The 21,578-nt window shown below is 37.6% G+C and overlaps 1 protein-coding gene across 3 annotated transcripts in view; it reads left to right on the top strand.

The window, feature by feature from the left end:
* col4a6 (collagen, type IV, alpha 6) overlaps positions 1-21,578 on the top strand; it is a 67,086-nt gene that overhangs the window by 19,079 nt on the left and 26,429 nt on the right. For all 3 annotated transcript variants that reach the window (XM_087789679.1, XM_087789678.1, XM_087789677.1), the window contains exon 4: positions 20,029-20,106. In XM_087789679.1, coding sequence (XP_087645805.1) covers positions 20,029-20,106 — 78 coding nt within the window. The remainder of the gene's footprint in view (positions 1-20,028; positions 20,107-21,578) is intronic.

Genomic DNA, 21,578 nt, shown 5'->3' with positions numbered 1-21,578 from the left:
CATCTTTTCACTAATTCTCATTTTAATTAATCATTTGATGAACACTGTTATATTGAGCTGCAGCACTGAATTAGTTGTAGTAGTTAGTCCTGCAAAGTTTACAGGTTAGACTCTTGCATTGATTTCCAGCATTCCCAAATACAAGTTAGTTTATCAATTGTTCTGTATGTGAGGGTTTTGTGTTTTAAAAAAAATAAATATACATGTAGATGTATACACCTGCTTTTATTTGGTTTGATACCTAAGTTACATCATCGTACAACAAAACATGAAGCCAAGACTTTGAAAGGTTGCAGAATGACTTCAGATTTTAATCGTTCTAGAACCATAAACCAGCGAATGACATTCAAGCATGAACTTTTGGCAATAAGATTTGATCTTTGCAGTCAATCCTGGACATGTTCGTGTTTTCCACTTGACTTTGATGAAGTCCAAATGACTGTGTGCCAGAAAAGTGTTTGTTATATGATTGTGAAATACCGTGTGTGTGTCTTTGAGCCCTGAAGATAACACCGGGTTACCACCCTGGTTGACATAAACTTATTTCACAATGATGGCATATCTCTGTGGTATCAGCCCCTTAATCCCTACAAAAGGTATAATCCTTGTTGTGATCTTTTTATGGATTATTTGGAGGGAGATTTATTTAACCAACCCACAATCTGTTCTGCATGGCCCATCTTGAGTAGGTGCCACTTCTCTCACCGGTTTGTGAAAAACTGTGTGAAAGTGTGTGTCTGTTTGTCGAAGGTGATTATTTGATATCATCAGACGTTTATATATCTTACTAATCCTACAACGTTTTTTTTTTATTTACTTTTACTTTCACAGTTCTCTGAAAGGTTTATATTTGATGTTATGATTTCTTTCATTTGTTTGACCCGAGGTGATGACATTCAAAAGCTCTGGCAATTTAATTAAATGAATTAACCTAATTATGTAACTTTAAAAACATTATGATTGTCCATCATTTTTTATATTGTTAATTTATAAGTTGCCAGCGAGAAATTTAAAGGGGGAAGAATATGGAAACACAGCAGTACACATTCCTTGATAAACCTTGTCAATCAGAGCATTTTCTTAATGTATATAATACTGTGGTATTGGTCAAAACAAATATTATCAAGTAACCACATAATGGTGCAAGCAGCAATTAAAATATTTTCAAAAAAACACACGCTAAACCACATTGGAATTCACTCTGATATCTTCTTGTGTTGTCAGTCTTTGCAGCATATCAGTACCTCGCGGTGAGAGTTGAATAACGAATAAACATGTTGAAGGCGGAAAGTGAAAATCACCCCGAATGTGTTAAGGTGGAAAGGTGGTCATTTCACCTCTATTTCTTCCAACATGTAGTCAGATACCACATAGTTCAGAAAAGGACAACAGCCTGAAGATTATATTGTGTACATTCCTCTTCATCTTGAGTTGCCTTTTCCTGTTTGGATGAAAGTGTTGCGTTGAGGACTTAAATACTTCCCGCTAGCACACAAGCTAGCCCACTATTGCCCAGCCATCTTGTCGGAGTCTGAGTTTCCTTTCGGACATAAGCTGTGACTATCTGTTGACTAGACAATCATAGTGTTGTGGGAAATGTGTGACTGCGGTGTGTGAAAGCTCTTCTTGTTTGTGTATGTTGGGGTAATGTTTTGGTTTAGATTTGTAGTGTGTTTGAACCACCCTGTGTTTATGACAGCAATAGTATAAGTGAGATAATAATTCAATTATTCGATTATTCCCATAACAGTCTCTCGGTCTCACGTGATAGCTGTCGTGATTCTTCCTGGGTGGGCTCCGTGGAGGTACCTACAGCAGCGAGCTTAGCTGCTAAACATCTACACGCATACATCGACTCCCTCTTACACCTTTACTCCCACTCCGCTTGTAAATCACTCAAAGTACCAATTTGTTTTAGCTGGTATTTGTGCATTCTTAACACTTCCCACTCAGTCCCCCTCTTCCTATAAAGAGCAAATAACTTTGGTGGGTAACTATTCTTAGGTGATGTTGACCAAGTCACCTATATTTTGCTATTTTAACAATACCAGCTACTCATTCAGTTAAACAGTTGATGTGAGTCTTCACACACACTTTTGACATCTGTTGAGGCAAGAGTATAATAGCATGTTTTTATTCGGATGTTTGATAGTCACTGTAACAAAACATTTATTTCCACATGGTAACTAATCTACTCAATGGCAACACTATGTGCTGGGATATGCGTCAAAAGATTCAATTTCTCATCCTTCACTTTCATTCAACCTCTCTAGATTCCATCACTTAAGTAGAGTAGTGGTCTCATTCTTCGGCCTCCGGCAGGTCTCTGACCTACAAAGTCACCAGGTTTTAAATGTTCCCCAGGGGCCCCTTAAGCCCCTCACATGAAGCAGTGCCTGGCCACTGCGGTGTTTAAACCTCAAAGGCCACCACTGTGTGTGTGCGCGTATCAGTGTGTGTGTCTGTGAGCGAGAGAGAGAGAGAAAGAAAGACAATGTGTGTGTGGCCTCTGTTCCATAAAAAAAAGTATGCAACAGGTTACGATCCATCTCACTTCGTTTGTGTCGACAAGCTGCCGCTCCTTTAGCAAAAGACCCATCCGTCCCATTGTGTACGTGTGAGAGACCCCCTGCTGGCTGGCCTGTGATGGAGAAGATGAGCAGTGCATTGTGATGTGCTGTTTCACCGTAGCTAAGGAGAGAATGGCATTACCATTCCAAAGGCCTGCTGTCCCAGTTGACGGGGGTTCTCTTCTACGCAGTTACGATGTTGTTCCCCAGCTGCCCTAACACACCGTATTAGAACCTCCGACTTAACATCGGCACAACTGCTCCAACTTCAAGATATGACAGATGTGATTGGATTGCATTGGAGTGTGGTGTCTGGTGTGTAACCTCCAGTGTATACTTGAAACCACCCTATAACCACCATATATCTTGTTTATTTATGACTCCATCAATTAAGTTCAGACACCAGGAAATGGAAATGATGCATTGTTTTTGTTGCTGATGATGTGGGGAAACAAGACCCAAGAAACGTCCTTTAAAAATGGTGGTATAAAAAAATTAAATAAAAATAAAGAAAGAAAGAAGTGTTTCTTCTTTAAAAACATGAGACTTTTAATGCGCCCACATCCGTGCCTCTGTGCTACCGGCCATCTCTTTCTATATGCAAACTTTATTTGAATCAGGCCTATGGTGTCTATGGTCACGACTGTCAACTAGCATTACCCTACATTTGTGTACCCAGCAAAAGGGAACGGGGAAATGTTTGAAGGAATGCCATTCAGTTCCACTCTGTTGACGATTTCTTTTTTTTTGTAGAAAAACCTTTGTTGAGTTAATTTTTACAAAAGTTAAACTTTTATTCATTCTGCAAAGTCATTCACTAACATTTCTAAGCCTTGATATAACATCAGAATCTTTCTAAGATGTTTTTTCTCAAGACAAGAATGGGGGGAAAGGAAACAACTGGTCAGGAGTGGAGTGTCTGAAGGTGAACTATTGTGAGCCCAGACTAAAATGGATTGAAAGACTGTTGTATATCTGTCAGTGTTGTGTCAAAGGTCTTTATATGAATAGGTCATGGACTCACACACACTTTTTATTTCTTTGGCCGGAAATAGATGTGAAAAATCCTGCATGTGTGTCTGTCTGTGTGTGTCTGTGTGGATTCATTTCGTAACCGTGTCAATAGCCTCCATCAACTTAATTTATTGACTTTTTTGCATCACTATGAAAAGCTGTAAATTACCAAGGCGATCCAGATCGACTCCCCCGCCCTCTCTCTTCTTCTCTCCACGGCTCCGAGGCTCATTTGGAGGGCAATGGGGCAGGGCACTCCGACAGCAGCATGTATGGGGCAATATTGAAGCTGGGGATGGAAGAATAAGAGCAATGAGGGTTCATAAGTACCTATTAGAGATCCAGACATGTCTGTACACTATTCTTTAAAAAAAACCTAATCACCCAATAAGATAATACAAAGTAATACAAATTGGATGTGATACAGAGATATTCAATGCAGAATATAGAATAAATAAATGAGAAAGACTTTAAAGTAGGCACCGTTTGTAATTATAGAGCTCTTTAGAAAATAGGCACCTCAGGTTGTGTGTGCGTGTTTCTGACTGATTGGTATTAGACAGATTCATCCTTCTGCATGTGATGCCTCAGGTTAGAGCTAAGAGCCTTTCAAGCACACCCGCAACATTCTTTTATAATTACAGGTGGAAAAAGATGAACATTTTTCGTTGCACTAAAACATAATTTAAGATCAATTTTAACCAAGTAAATGTCAAGTCAATGCAATTAAGTCTGATTGTATGTGATGATGTAAAGCCTTAATAACAACAAATATATCGTGTCTATAATCTTTAGATCATTGCATAGTATTTGCCTTTCCTAGCTATTCAGGGATCAGAGAGTTCAACACTTTCAATCTTTTTTAACCCCCATCTATTCAATTTTTTTCAAGAATGACTTTCCCCTGGCAACTGTTGGATTTACTTTCTGCCCCAAAGTAGTCCTTGGATGTCTCTCAGAAGTATTTCATTTGATTCTTTGCACGGCTTCTGGTTTTGTATTTGCCTGCAAGTTGCAATAAGAGATTTTAGTTTTCTTTACACAACCAGATCTCATGAGGAAGATATTTCTGTTTAAGGTTATGTACTTTGATCACATTTAGATTGTATTTCAGAGTTTTTTAATTGAAACAAGAATCCAGAGGACCATTATTGTAAGTTTATCTTATAAAAATGTGCAGTTGTTTCTCTCAGCACCTCAGTTTAGGCTCTTCTTACAATGACAACCCAGTAGGCTCACTTTATTGTTATTATATAAAGACTGAGGTCTTCTCAATTCCACTGAAGTTGTCAAAGATTGAACTGTGAGCAAGAATAATAGGAATATTGTTAATTGTTGATAAGGTCTTTCATAGTAATACGATGTTTTTTTTTATTTTTATCTTTCCTTCTATTCAAAACTTAAAAAACGATTTTATCTTATGTGATGAAATTTTATTTAATATAAATAAAGCATTTTGGATCTTTAAAAAAAAAAACTAACTGGAAGGATAAAACAAACTCTCTGCGTGACATTATTGAACATCATTGGTGCAGAACAGTGCAGGTGAAGATGTTTGCACAGACGCAGACGTGTCCATGCAAAGCACCGTCAGGGATGCTCTGAGGTGAAACCCAAAATGAACTCTTAGATATTTTCAATAATCACAACGTAGGTCGTAACCTGCATGAGGTTGAGAATGACACGCTTCTTGAACGCAGGATGATGTTCTCCTCCGCTTAGACGACGAAATCCAAATTTACACGGCAACTGCAATGTTAGATTCTGTCTGAATCAAGTCTGGCATATAAACCTTCATGGACTGATTCTCATCGCAGAAACGCTACAATTGCTAAAACACACAAAACACAAACATGTGTTATCACTGGTCAGGGTATCTTTGACATTCCTGAACTTGGATCCTGAGAATGAAACAGCCATCTGCAACAACAGGAAATGTATTGACATTCATCCAGATTTCATAAGTTTAGAAAAGAATACCAACATGGTCTAGTGGGTGCTGATAGAGGAAATGAAGAACAAACATGCAATATTTGATTCAGGTGCTGTATTGATACAGATTCCCATTCTTAACATTTGTTTCTGTAGACTCACCAAACTCACATAAATTGCTTATCTAGTCAGGAATGATTTTTTTCATTGTTCCTTATTGAAACATTGTTCAGTTCAATAAAAGCAGAAATTCTCTCGAGGGAATTTGTCTGTATGTCCAGACCGAACGAGTCCTTCAATCCTGACAGTGTGTCTTTGGTTGTACGGAAATTAGCTACATCAGACAGACAAAAGTCTTCCTTCTTTGTCCTTTTAAATTCCACAAATTCTCCTGAAATGCTGAGTTCCTATATGAGGTCTCTCCAGACCATTAAGTCTACTGATCCCGACCCCCCGCCGCCCAAAAACACGACATTCTTGACCTCTGGGATTCACTCTGATCCACTCCGCTGGACTCCAGCCTCTCACTGCTTTCATTCCTCCCACGACTCCCTTCTTCAGAGGATTGTGAGGGAGTTTAGAGGAAGGGATCAAAAAGGGTTTGGAGGTGACAAATGTGTTTATAATCTAGACAAACTAATTTAGAAAACACATAAATCTGACACTGTTATATCATTGAAACATTACCCTGTAAAGCCCATAAACTGAGGTGGTCTACTGAAGCTGAAATTACACCAGCATCTACTTCATTTTCCTATTTCATTTGTGAAATTTAAATTAAAATAATCCATCTTTTCAGAATGTATGTGCCTTTAAACTTTTTTCTTATGAACAGACAGATAGGGGAAATGTTTCTGTTGTTGTATTTGTATCTCAATGTGAGGCAGTAATGGTTTTTCACTGTAAATTAGGACGGACTGGATTTTCTCTTCCTTGTTTTTCACAGATGGAATCTTTATCTTTTCTTCTTCTAGCTTGTCACATCAAACAGTGTAATGTATATTGTTTTAAAGGTGATGATCTGATTTTCACATACCTTATAATCACTATGATATAGTGATTATATTTACTTTGTGTCTTGGTGAAAGATGTTAGGCCAATGCTAGAATTGATCCATAAAGTATATTACTTGATATATATTTTGGTTGCTTATTACCGATCCTAAATGTGAAGCCATAGTTTTGTGTTTTTTTTTGGACAGGGTTAAACTAATAATGTCTCTCCTTTGCACTCAAGGGGCATTTTACCTCATCATTTACCACTTTATGGTGTGATTAGTTGACACATAATGATAAATTAATAATTCAGATTCTCCCTTTACAACCATTTTCATTAGTGGTGCACAATGAATGAAAAGCAAAACCGCAGTCTAAAGGTTTTGTGTCAAAGGGAAAGTGGGTCAAGAAAAGCAGCTGTGTGTTGTGGTCTGGTGGGTCTCCTGCTGACAGACGCACAGACATACACTCCCCTTGTGCGCTTGCATGTCATTGTGGAACAAATATGGCCGCCTTGTCTCAGTTCTGTCGCCCTTGAGATGTAGAAGATAAATAATAGTTTTAAATACTGCCTTTGACCAGACAGTAAACTCAGACAGCAACACAACAAGACAAATGTGTCTGGGTACTTAGAGTTCAACTTTTAGGATCATTCATGCTAAACACAGTGTAGAATCAGGTGAACACACCTGGTTTTGGACTTTCTTCCCCTTCCTGAGACCCATTATGCTTTACTCGACGTCTTTATGGTGTCTTCACTCTCGTCACCTTTGCCCCCGGTGCAGAGCAGGGAAACACCTGGAGAGCAAACATTATCCGGCTGATTGATTTTTGCCTTCGGTACCTTGCGTCTCATTTTTGAAAGCCCTGGTGCAAGTATTTTAAAACAATAAAGTTGTCAAATTACAATCTAAATTAAGTTCAACAATTTCACATAAATAATTCAATCAGTATTAATCTATTTTTTAATAATGTACATTTTTATTGAAATTAATAGAAAAGAATATCAATATATAAGAAAAAGAACTCTTAAGTTGTCCTTAAGTATTTTGTAGCTTCCTTATTCCTCCTGATGAGTTTTTACACTCTACAGAAAATTGGCTTTTATTTGACACATCTCACAAGTGATCGGGTGTAAATCACTATGTTGCCTTGCAGCGTTTTTGATCCTGAATCATTGATGTGCTCTATTAAAGCTGAGATTTGAATATAAATGTTATCCAAGTGAAATCTCTTGGACTTCAGGTGGAAGCGTACGTGATTGATGCTGAAACATTTGGCAGGTTACACGCAATAAAACAAACAATACAATACAAGTTGAGCCTATAATGTTTTTTGCCTGCAGAAAGACATTTGATGTAGTGTCATATTAAATATTTTATTTCTCTGGTTACTGTTATTTTTAATTAAAAATCTTAGTAGGCATAAAGATGTTTAGATTGAGTTATCTGTTAGTGTTTAAGTGTTATCTAGCTTTTGTGTACTTCTTTATTCAATGAATTAAGGTCATCTTTAAAGACATTAAATTATGCTGCAGAACATGAAAGCTTCATTTCTAAATCCACCAAAGTCATATATTTATAAGTAAACCATTGAAATAAGAGTTAATAGATCTAAGTCACAATTGCTGCCAGTGCACATTTTCACATCTTTTATCCACGTTCTCGCTCCGTAGATGCCTGTGTCTCTCTCTTAGCTACAGCAGGATATAGGGTGGCGAGTCCAGTGGATGAACTGCCTCCACTGGCACCGTCCTCTCATTATAGGCTTGGTTTAATGACTCATGGTATGTGTGAGGGGGAATACTTGGATGCAGTTTGAATTGCCGTGCACCTGGATACCAGAAGCAGACCATGGTAAATTGTATTTGGATAAAGGAACCTGACATGGTGCAGACAGTGGCGATAATGCTACTCCAGTTAATTTTAGCGGTACCGTGGGGCCCGACAGTGGGTATGTGGCGATCCCACTACAATAACATTTGTTCATTCCACACAAATCTTTTTTATACTAATTTATATTACTGTGGACTTTGATTTAGATTAACTACAAATGTTGATTAGTTTTTACATTTTTTTTTATGTTTCCTTTTTATTTTTAATTGACTTGTTATTAAAATTGTCAATTTATGTTTTTTAATTTGAATAAAGTTCTGATTTGTCCATAAAGGTTCTCATTCATCCAGGTCATGGTTATCCAAGACGTTCAAAAGTGAGTCAACTGCACTGGATAGAGTTCTAGAAGTTCTTCTTCAAGTTCCCTGGGTCCTTGGAACTTGAAGAAGCTCCTCGGATGAGTACCGAAGTCCAGTTGACTCATTTTTTAACCTCTAGGATAAAAGTGCAGATTTTTTATCATTCATGATTCATTCATGTTTTATCAACTCTAGCTCAATTCTCTGCATTCTTTCTGGTCTGGTGCACCCAAAGCGTGCAGGCATAAAGTGTTTCAGCTCCTGACAAATGCAGATAATGTCAAAACATCATCCTGTTCTAACATGCCAACACACTCCAATCATTTGAAGATAAAAGGAACATCCAGGCTAATCTTCGCTCTGATTTCTCTCTCCATGACTGCGGGCGCACCCTTGTCTTTGGTATCCAGAGTGATTTCTTTTTTTTAATAAAGAAAATATGGTTACCAAAACTTTGCCTCGAGGTAGTAGAAATATTTCCCCATCCTCTTCTGTCATTTTTTTCCGACGAAAGCCAAGCTTCTTTGTTTCAGCCTCTGTCCAAGCTTGTTGAAATATGCGGGATAACAGTTGAACCCATGAGATTCTGTTAGTTATGGAGGGTTAAGTTAAAAGAAAAAGTGTTAGCCGCGTACATACTCTCAAGTCAAACACACAAAATGCAAATAGAAGACGTATTTCTTTCTGCATCTGTTGGTGCAACATGTGGTGTTAGTTCCTAATACAATCATCATTTGTTTCTTCTATATCGTCTGTCAACCACAGCAGGAAGGAGCTCTTCTGACTCCTTAAACCACCTTAGGCATCGTCTTTTACTTTCATCATCGCTAACCACAACTGACGCACCCGTGTACATTCATGTTAAAGTCCCACCTCTTTATAGGTGCTTCATCACACACACCTGAACACACACATAAGACCCTGTGCATGAAGGGAAAGCATTTTTGAGCTGTTTATCTCTCATTACAGTGCTTGCCTTCAGGCGCTGTTGTTCAGTCTGCAGCTTAGTGATTCAGGAGCAAGAAGATTTCCATTAAGGCTGAATCTTAGATCCATCCCATGATTTGCATCCTTAGAAGCGTGATGACCCGAGGGAAAACTTTCTAATGAATCATATGATGGATTCATTGTTAAATATTTACTTAAGATTAAATTACGGTCCCCTTACCTCATTTTATTTCCAATATTATGTTCCAATAAAGTGATCCACAACAAAGTTTGTCACACTATCTTCGCCAACAATGACAATTGGGGGTTCCCCAAGGGTTTTGTCTAGGACCACTTCACTTTTATTAGTCAACTTTTTTTTCCATGCTTAAGTTCTGGGCTTGTGTGTGACCACTTTCTCTCAGAGAAACCAAACCTTTATGTCTGTAAGTAGCTATTGTTTGCATTTTTTTTCTCTCACAAACACACGGGTAGACACAGCACACTAAAATCCATGCTTGACTGTGTGTTTAGGGGGGAAAGAAAAGAGATGGATCAGTTGTGTCCAGCACAATAGCGGTAGCGACAGGGTGATATTTTAACCTCAACATGCTGCTTTAAGGGCGCTGAAAAGGTGATTGACTGCTGCGATGGAGGGGAGGGAATGTGGGCCTTCAGAGTCTCTTGCATACCTCTTAGATTTTCTTTCCTGCCTGCAGGCCACTTGTGTCACACAAGTTAGCTAACAATGATGCTTTTTATTTAATCAAGTCAACAACAAGTACCAGGTCTGCTTATCAGTTGGTGTTACAGAGTACAATAAATGTCGACGTTAAAAATATTTGTATCAGTTTCAGTTAGTTTAACTGTAAATGTCTAGACAGTTTCAGTGTTGCTATATCATTCATGTTTGTAACTAGAGCCAAACTTCACCTCTATTTTTTTTTTATTTTGGTTAAGAACTTGTTGCAATATCGGTCCTGCTCTGACAAAACCTCCACACCTCCAGCATGATCACGAAGAGCTTCAGATTAAATTATAAAGTTCATCGAGGTTGCTGGCAGAAAAAATAGCTGGTACCAACTTGTTCACTTTTTAATGGATTATCTCTCCCTTTTGACCATTTATAGTCATTGTTTAATCCTCAAAGTACTTGTTGATGCATCGACCTCATTGACTTTGGATTTCCACGTGAACAGTTTTGTATTTCTTAAAGAAAACCTCCTACTTACCATTTTCTCTGTATAGACAGTTTTTATAAGACTTAAATCAAGTTCCTATCCCTTAACTTAGTCATAAATGTGCTAACCACACATTCACAAAGGTTAAAAAGGTTCAATGAACTCAATACTTTTTGCCACAGGCTTTTCTTCTGGATTGTGTATTTGTGTTTTCTTAAGACTTTTTGTTGCTATGCTATTTTGCAATCAAATCATTGGAGCAAATCTTTGTGTACACACACATGCACACACATGCACACACACACACACACGCACACACACACACACGCACACACACACATTTCTAGTAGCTTCTCCTCTCGCTTCTCAAATAGATTAATCGTATAAAACTAAATGTTAATTGTTGATAGTTTTCAACTTCGTAACAACCATACTTGTTTGATTACAGTATTTTGAGCGTTTTTCTGATACAACTGTTTCAGTAAACACTTGTGGCTAACGGGCCAAACTGGAGGCCCTCGCATTTATACTGACTTATACATTAGCGATATTTAAAAATGTGTTAAAAAAAACTGCTATAAGAGGAAAAATTTGACATTTACCAAATTGAATTGGTATTCCCACAGTGACTGTACGAGTGAAATCATTTTAACAGTTGACCAGTTTTTTCAGACCTTTTAAAGACCTTCTTAAAGTAGTTAATGTAAGTGGAAGCCAATGGATTAAAAAAAAAGAATGAAGATAATAAATGAATGAAAATGATGAAACAGGGAACCATCGCAAGGGACGTGTCACAGAAAATAAATGAATAATGAATATCTATTCCAAAAAATGGCGATGAAGTAGCTTCATTTACTAATTAGTAATTGTTTCACACTAGAAATAAGAATTTCTTTGGAAGCAGATTTGATAGTCAAATCTTCCTTTACATCTGACCTACAGGTGTGGAATTTGACGCACGACATGTGTACAAGCACTCTGGGTGGTAGTTGCATTTCCTCAAAATAATAAACAATCTCAAATGTTACTGTCCATCATCGACCAAAGCAGATCCATATCCAGGCCGAACTCTGGTTTCACAAGTAGACACAAAAAGTAGCACCTCTTTTTCTGAGACTTCCTGAGCTTAAAATAGAAGCAATTTGGCAGCATGCGTGGGTTGAAGGATTATTGGTACAAGTTGAAGTCTGGCAGAAAGGTTACTTGGGGTTGTCAGTGTTACAGAATTAAAACTCGTTTTTTTTAACTATAAAATGATCTTTATCTAATTTATTGCTCAATCATTGAGGTGTCCAAAGAACTATTGTGATTCATCTTGTTTCTAGAAACATTGCTTTGCACGGACAAACTTATTTTTTGTATTTCAACTTTTCTGAAGGTGACAAGCTTATAAATGACCAATGCTATTGTCATCAATCTGTTATTTTGGTAGATATGACTTATAAATCTATTCGTGCCACTTTTTAGACAGCAGCTCAGGTGACAGTTTTCTGTCTCCGATTCCTTCTGTTTGGCAGTAAAAGGTTTTCTGTCACATGTTCAAATGGATCAAAGGAAGTCAAGCTGCCCTGCAGAGTCAAACTCATATTGTAAGAGGATTTCATGAGGAAGGTTCTCAGCTCTCAATAACCCACCAGCGCCTGCAGCACAAAGACACATAAAAACACAAATAACGCTGCATTTAGAGTTGTTTTCTTTTTCACTTTTCCCATGGACATGCGGTTCAGCTTACACGTATTCAGGAGAAACCTTAAACTACTGTCTTTCACACTCTCCCCCCGCGTGTGTGTGTGTGTGTGTGCCTCTGGGTAAGGGCATCACTATGTGACAAGTCTTCAGAGGCACATTAGGCATATCTCAGATTTCTGCACTCCTCTAATATAGGAGCTGTAATTGCTGGACTATTGTAAGCAGCACGCACACACACACACAAATACACACACATTTTTTCACTTTTAAACACACCGATGTCAGAGGTGCATTGCACAGGTGAAACCAGACCTTTCGGAGGAGTCTTTTTCTTTCTTTCACTGCTTCCTATTCACTCTTTCCCCCCATTATTTTTGATCCTCCAGCCACTCCCACACACCCGGCAAGATTATTTTCACACCACCCATCCCATCTGTCCACCATTACGCCGTCGTTTCATCTCAAACCTGCCTCCATATGACCCGTTGGAAGCCATTACCTCTTCTGCATCCCTCCTTCCCTCTGGTTATCCAGTTACTCCTCCATTATCTGTGTCGCTATCTCTTTATTCGCCTCCTCACCCTTATAAAAAACACACCTTGTCCCCCTCTGGCAGGCCGCTTACACTGCACTTCAAAGGGGCAATTATGAGATTTCTTGTCAAAAGGTTGATCACCCCAGGTTCACATTGTTTAACGTTTAAGTCTTTTTTTCTAAATCCCAAATATCCTGTTCAATTTAGGCGTGTCAAAGGGAAGATCTCCTTTAATGTTTGAACCCTGTGGTGCAGGACGTTTAATCTACAATGTCAACCATGGAACTATTCAACTATTTAGTGACAAGAATTTTGCCTACATGGACAGTAACCAACCAATTTTATTGCATCGATATATTGGATTGTAAGTACAACCCATGTCCTCTATATGTTCCCTAAGTGGAGTTTGGAATAAGTCTTTCATATAAATGTATCATCTGAATTTCTTCAAGCAAGTTCTAATAAGCAGTGTTGCAGTTAAATACTTAAATATCATATAATTCAACAAGAATACCCAACGATACTTCTTACATCATCTGGCAAACATTTAGCTCATGTGATAAATACACCTCAGATCTTTTCATCTCTTAAATTATTATTAGACATAAAGTACATTGTTAGAAGCGTAGAATAGTAACTGATTTCAAGTCAAGACAAGAATTCACCTCGGGTTTTGGCATCATGACATAATGTTTCCGTAACATTGGCTTGTACACTTATAATTGACCATTAAATTGATCATCAGTTTCACTTCAGCGTCTGTTCCTGTCTGTGGTCCAGACAAGAGGCGCCGTCTCTAGTCCACACCTCTCACTGTCATAATCAGCTTCAACATAGTTACTTTTGTTTCCGTGTGTTCGTCATTCATTTGTTTTTTTTCCAATGTCATCCCGACCTACCTGCTGTGAGAGTGTGAGTCAGGTTTCTTCGCCTCTTTTGGTCTTTTCAGGAAATTACCAGCTGCTCTTCATGAGCTTTCAAAGTAATTGTTTGAATAAAAAGTGCAAATCTATGATAATATGAAAATAAGAATGTGTTTATTTATCAGTAGAAAGCATACGGTATACACAAGATGTTAAGTATAATGTAATAAATTAATATTAATAAATGGCATAAAGTTATATTTAAACACAATTTGAAGAAAATTGAATTGAAAACAAAAGAAGAAAAAAAACAAATAGAAGTTTGAATTTAACTTTCAATCTCAGCAGAATATAAATCAAATCAGTAGAAATGGATGCAGAAGCCACATTGTTTATCAGTATTATATACTGTACTTATTTCTTATATCACAATGAATCAATCGGGCTCAACCTGTTGTGATTGTACAATATACCATGTGTTGCACATAGGTGCTTGAAAATAGACTCTCGGTCAAAGTTTATTTATAGCTTCGACCGGAAGATCATATTCTGTGGACCTGGCCTGAGTGGCATCATCTTGGCAAAGATGTGGATGTTGTCAAAGAAGGAGATGTCATTGATGAGAACAAATACAGTTGAGGATATATTTCCTTGATGCTTTGTTATTTCATGGTTGATTATTGCATTGTTATTCAAGAAGATTTACTGATTTGCTACATTTGCCAACTCATATCCCTTGTCCAAACGTGCTTTCCTGGGAGAAAACACTGACATTCTTTGATAATTGTACATTTCTTCCAGACATGACAATATCTGACATGAAGTCATTTAAGCAAACTTCAGAAATATGGTTTAACTGAGCAATCAGTGCGTGTCTGCTCCTGCCCGGACGCATTTCGTTCTTAAAACATGATAAAACGGTAAAACGTCGCCCGGTACTCTTTAATTATGCTCTTCGAGGAAAAAAAGGGAGAAGATCTTGTGGAAAGAGACAGCAAGGCCAGACAGGCAAGTCTTTGTCTAATAGCAATGTTTCATCATGATTCGATAATTCCGCTACAGGATAGAGAAATAAAGGTGTGCACAAGTATGCACCTGAAGGGAGGAAAATAAGTGCAAATGTTAGAGAGTTTGGTGTTAAAGGTATTGTAAGATTTTCTGTGCCTGAAGCTACATATATAGACTATATTTAACCATCAAGACAGATGAGGAATTGACAAGGTTTCAAACAGATATAAAGTGGTAATAAGCAAAGCAAATGTTGCTTCAAAGTGGAAGCTTTTTGCCCAATGAACCTTTTTTCAATCAAGCCTTTTTTAATTGGATCCTCCTTCTATAGTTTGCAATGGCTTTCTTAATTTTCTCTTCCTTTTCTTCTCTGGTTCTCTTGGATGGAGCAATGATGTGATGTCTGGCCTCTGATTGCCATCAACAGAGGTTTACTTTATTTTTTACTGGGCTGTCCTTCAGATCAGCTGGTTCCAAGCAGCATCCTGTTTGGGTCTCCTGCGTCAGCGTCCCAAATGCCGGCTGTCTGGCCATAGATTTGACTGTCGCTGGGTGGTCGGAGTGTTTGAGGAGAGGCAGACAGACATCTGTGTGATGGTAGTTGCTGACCTAATACGACTCTTTGTTGTGTCATTCATTAGGAAAAAAAAATGTAAGCGTCAAATCTGCTTGAATATGTGTAAATTCACATGTTTCATCAAAAGTGTTTGTGGAAACAATCGCGTATCTTCACAACTATACAATCTCAGCGAGGAATAAACAGATGTAAACGTGGAACGCTGGAGGCCCAAACACAGCTGCTTGGTCTCCTGCAGTGGATGTCGGGGTCACAGATGGACCGGAGAGGCAGAGGAAGGACAAGATGAAGAGGAGTAGGAGGGTACCAAAGAGTGATAGGAGAAAATGTTAGGCAGTAAAAAGATTCCTGGAAGAAAAAACAACACCAGAGGACAAACACTTCCTGCCCAATATTTGCATTTTGAATCATGCCATTCCTCCTTTTCTTACCCTGAAGGTCCGTTTGTTAGAGCAAAGTTCAGCCCTCGGTGAAATATAAGTGCATTTTTCATCCCTGGCTGTCACTCACACTGACAGGAGTTGTCTTTGAGCTCCCGCCTCCAGTCGTGACTCTGATCATCGAGTTTCAACCGTGCAACAGCAACATGATTGACAGCTGGCTCTCCCATTGGTCCCCGTGTGTTATCACATACTGACTGACGCGAGGAATTCCTGTGGTCGACAGGCATCGTGATAAGAGGCTCATCAGTGACAGAGTTTTGCTTTAATTTTGAAACAGTTAGACAAGTTCTGTCAGGTTCACTTCAGCGAAACGTTGAGACGCATGTGTTGGATCGAAGATCGATTGATGAGTGAATCAAATTTGTCAGTCAAAAATTACTCAAATATTGTTGTTGGTTGTTGGTAATGGGTTTTTTTTTCTAACCCAACATATAAACTTTATACTCATTTACCAATTTGTTATTTTTGATTCTCGGTTTTCAGTATAAAATAATGTAATGACAGTTAATTTTACCTTTGCATAACAAACACAGATTTAAATTTTGTATAATTCATAGAATAGCGTAGACATTCTCTTAATGTTACCTCTGCCAAGGAGATGATGTGCTTGTCAGAGTCATTCTTTCTGCTAAATACTGCAAAATAACTTGAGAAGTTCAGAATTTAAATACATTAACATTAAATGTTTTTTAATTGCACAAGAAACAGATGATATTCATGCAGATTTTAGTGTTCTGATGTTCCATCTGGATTCAGGACAGTTTTGATGTCGTCGTGGTGCGGCTCACAGGTTCTACCACATTAGGAATTAGAACAAAAAGAAACAGGAAAAACCTGACTTTTTTGACATTCAATTAAGTGATCATCGGTAAATATTGATATTGTTCATCTGCCATTGTTTTAGGGTTGCTAGACAAGATTGCTAGAGTTTTTGGAACTCAGGAATAATGCTAGGGCAAATGCTAAAACCTTTCCCCCAGGGCTTGGATTTGATTCAAGGGATCTCTTTTGAGTCATGGAAAGTGTTTGATTGATTATGTCTGCTGGCTTTAAAAAGAAGCTTTTCTACCTGATATTGATAACTGTTCTAATCAGTAACTGTTAAGGTCAGTAAGTAGTGTGTACGTACTTAAGATATGCTTTATAACCTTAGATGGCCTGTCATGTACTTTCACATTAAAATCACATATTTCTGTGTAACTATAGACACATATAATGCTTTATGTGCATATCTTCTTAGGACATTCAGACACACCTAAAGTAAAGTTCTTACTGCAGACAAAATCTAGAGGATGCACGACTATATAAAATCTTGTCGTCTAACCGTCTCAAATATGCAGCTGGTGTGCAGCATGACATGACCTCAGACTTCATCCAGATGCCATCGGCAGACCCTGCAGAAATGAGCAAGTTGAGACGTTAGCTATCGTCGACGGTCCTCCACCTACAGGTGAAATACACGCTGAAAGATAGGCTTCTACACAATCACCAGCGAGTATTTGCAAAACCAAGTATGAGCAAACAGGGAGAATTTAAGGAACAATTACTGGAGCTCACAGATGCCTCGCTAGATAATCCTGACATGTCTTGAGTGCACTCTTCGATGCTGATGATTGTACCTGTCCTGTCACGTTACTGCTGAGAATGTATGCAATTCACTCCTCTATCTACATCAGCTTCAAGGCACAGCACGCTAAGAAAAAATGTTTTCTCGAAGGCATTTAAAAAAAAAATTGGAGCCAAATGATGCTTTAACAGTGTCCTAACCACTTCTATCCTCATGAGCTACAGACGACTTCAGAAGTGGTTAAAATATAGATCCATAGCATTGATCCTCAGGCTTGTTTCTGTTCTATTTACTCTGCAGAAAATGTTTATTTTTTCAGTGATTTCAGTTTGATCATTCTAGTTTTGCCGCTTTATATTTTACAGTTTTAATACTGATGAGGTGAATGATAAATTAATGGTTTATTAGGTTTAGATTATATAATAATAAGTAGTTATTCTTAAAAGTCTAGTATCAGTAAAATCATAAACTATAAAAACATTTAAATCATGGCTGCAGGACGGTACCAGTGATTTAGGACATCTAGTGGCGAAATAGTATATGACATCACTAAAATATCTACAAAACCAGCTTGATATATCTTTATTAAAATACTGTCATCATCATTAATTGATTCTTTGTTTTAGAAATGTCTTGTGATTTGGTTCTTTTTTTGGTCATTCACCAAAAATATGATTTTTAATTTCAGTTACACCAGTGATCCCACCCTTTCTTCATTTTCTTGTTCGCCGTCCCTCGCTCTTGCCCTCCTTATGTCAGTGTAATTATAGCAGTTCAGGAGATCAGACGGAGAAAAGCAGGACCAGCAATGTTAACCTCTCCCCTCCTTCCCTTGTCCCCTTTCTTGCTCCGAGCCAAACTCTCGTTTTTCCTCGTCTTTTTCTTTCATTCGTTCTTCACGCTGATGTCAGGCTGCTGTCTAGGAATAGAGAGTAAAGTTTTGTTTTCTCTACCATTGTTTGTATTTGCCAAAGAAAAAAAAACTTAAATTGAAAAGGAATCATAAAGAAATAAATCGTAAATGAATATATATAAAGTAAATAAATTACTATATATATATATAATCACACGTGCAGTGAATAGTCAATGAGTGACGGACACTGATTATGTATACATATAATTATTCCTAAAATTTTCAATTTCTTTCCAAATATTCCCATATTTGCATTCATATACTTATATATAATTGTATAACCATGTTTCTATAAGTATAATGCATTTGTTTGCTCTCTTCTAATTTCATATATGTGCAATGGAACTGGGATTTATATCAATCAAAAACATTTCTAAAGCATGTCAAAGAGAAAACAAAAGAAACTTTAATGCTGTACTTGACAGGTAATAATCTTTTTGTCGTGCTGACCCAAATATTTTCAGTGAGCCGACGCTCGGCTTTCCCAGGCCCTCTGCATATTAGGGTTAGCTGGACTAGACAAGCGCGTGATTACTTATAGAGGTCCTGAAGGGTCCTTGACCTCCCTCGTTGTTGAGCAATAATCACACACTTTCCTGCACCGGTGGAAGAAACACACTTATGAACGTTCCTCGTCATATTTACGCCCTCACCCGCTGTCTTTTTGACACTTTCTCCTCGTCTGCGATTGTCCTCTTCACCTCCTGTTGTACACCCTGTTGTCTCGTCCTCTCCCCTGCTGTCTCCACGTCTCTTGGTCCCGCAAGCATCCTTTCATCCACTAATCACATTGAAATGCCAGTTTTGACCTCAGAGTTTGACCTCACGGAACTGACCCCCAACACCAGATGCATTTGTGAAGTCGTACCTACGTGGAAGTGTTGGAGCGTGTTAGTTTATTATCCGTGCACTTTCACATCGTTCACCTCTGAGGGCTGCTGGTTTGAATCCGGGCTAATACGAGACATGGAGTACATCTCAACAGGCTTATAGATGAGAAACGATGGTGGTTTGAGTTTTAAAAGCCAGTCGGACATAAGCTTATAAAAGGTCTTTATGCTCCGGCTATGTATTCTAAAAGCGTGATGTTTTTGAGACATCTGAGGAATGCCACCATGAACACTTGAGGTTAATCCTAAGTTCACTCAGAGTTTATAAGTTACATATGTTTGCAGTGTTTATTGTCCAGGTGGTCCTGGAGCAGGACTAGAACCTCTTCATGTGAGGAGGAAAACCACTTCGTAATGCGACAAACATATCCTCAAAATGTTTAAATATGTCACTGTTTGTCCAAAAAACTATTTTTATTTACATACATATACTTGTGACAATATTTCTCACCATCTTATCATCTTATCCATTAAATGGTTTAACAGTTCATCTCAATGTCCTGTGGAGTCGTCTTGAGGGCATCACTGCCTCCATTCTCCACCCCCTAAACTTCACTCTAGTTCCAGATGTTGACGGTCTCCACTGATCATCAAAAGGAAAACATGAGGCCTGAAGGCATGAGTGTCATCCTGAACTGTTTAGCGCTCTCGATATAACGTTCTTACGAGGTTGTAGTAACGCATGACCACAGACGAGAGTTCTAATATTTCATTTTCTGTGTCCCCTCAGGGTATCGATCATGACGAGCCATGTAATGGCCTGGACTGCAGCAGAGGATGCAGATGTAACCCAGAGAAAGGCAGCAGGGTGAGTTGAAGGACTTTTATCTCCACATATTCACTATTAGCACCATCGTTGGTGTGTCCAGAGGAGTCGCCAATATTTGCTTTTTCACTTTTCACATTTATAGAGGAACTACCAAGGGGAAATTAAATAAATTGTCAATTTGTGTTTGTGTTTAAACATAATTATGGAATAATAGGAGTGCTAGTGACACCACATTGCAATTGAACTTAAAAAAAAAGTAAATGTAAACAAAAAAATGTATATATATATAATTTCAACAGCAAATGAAACATGAGTAGTATAATACTTTTGTTTAAGAATTTTTTTAATTATATTTAAATAAAGGCGATTTTGAAGCGAATTATTGACAAGACTTCACGTTAAGGAATCACCAACAATAACATTGAAGGAATTAATTATTAATTTGCCTTTTTCGTCTCAAGCTGTTAGAGCGTGAAATAAGGTCTGCTTTCTCACGCTCCTTCACCCTTTCATTGTCAGTCTTTAAAATCGTATTTTGTTTATGAGTTCTAAAATAAAAGTAATCATTGAAGTGAAGATATTAAAGTGAAGATATTAAAGTCAAATTTAAATCATTACAACTTCACTTTAGTATAACCTGACCTTTTAGATTTTTATTCAACGTATAATTTCTTAAATATAAATCCTCTGGATTATACAATTATAATTTACAATGTTTCATATTGGAAACCATTTAAATAATGTTTTAATCGATTTTCTTTTTTCAATTTTTACACAAATTGAAAAAAGGACACATTTAATTGAGTTATTTAAAATAATTTAAACGCTGTATGTCAATGTTTCTTATTCCTAATCTTTATTGATCTCTAACAAAAAATTGAAAATGTCTAAAATAACTCCCAATAGAATCAAATAATATGATTATACAATTATCCTTTAACTCTGCACATTAACAAGTATTTATTTAACTTCATTTCATCTCACTTTTGTATTATCTTTCGCATAAAGTAATCCGTGGCATCATGTAATCATTACATGTTACACTTCTTGTCATGTAAATATGTGTAAATAACAATATATGTAAAGAAATAACTTCCTACAACTTGTTCAAAAAATATATACAATTGTGAACCTTTGGGAACTTAATTACCAACCCTGTACTAGACAGTGAGTTTCCCGATGATGTTCAAATCAACGATAGAAAAATGTTTCTGAAAATTCCCAGAATTTATGAGTCCCCGGAGCTTATTTTACAACAGTAAGAAAAGTGGATTAAAAACATGGAGGAGAGCTGCTGTTGTGTATTTAGAATCGCATTAAAAGTCATTCTCTCCTGTAAAAGAGTATCATCTGTTGCCACAAGTGAAATTAGGTTGATTTATATTCAGCACAAACAGTTTCCAACACGAGTGAACGCTCGCCAAAAAGCATGTTTCAACAGTTGCCATCTGTACACGACAAAAACACACAAACACAATCTTTAAATCAGGAACTAATTTTCTTGTCAATGC

The sequence above is a fragment of the Callionymus lyra genome, chromosome 4, assembly GCF_982586985.1.
Source record: "Callionymus lyra chromosome 4, fCalLyr1.hap1.1, whole genome shotgun sequence".
NCBI classification, from domain to species: Eukaryota; Metazoa; Chordata; class Actinopteri; order Syngnathiformes; family Callionymidae; genus Callionymus; species Callionymus lyra.
Note: the sequence above shows the minus strand (reverse complement) of the source record. Positions and strands in the feature narration are given on the sequence as shown.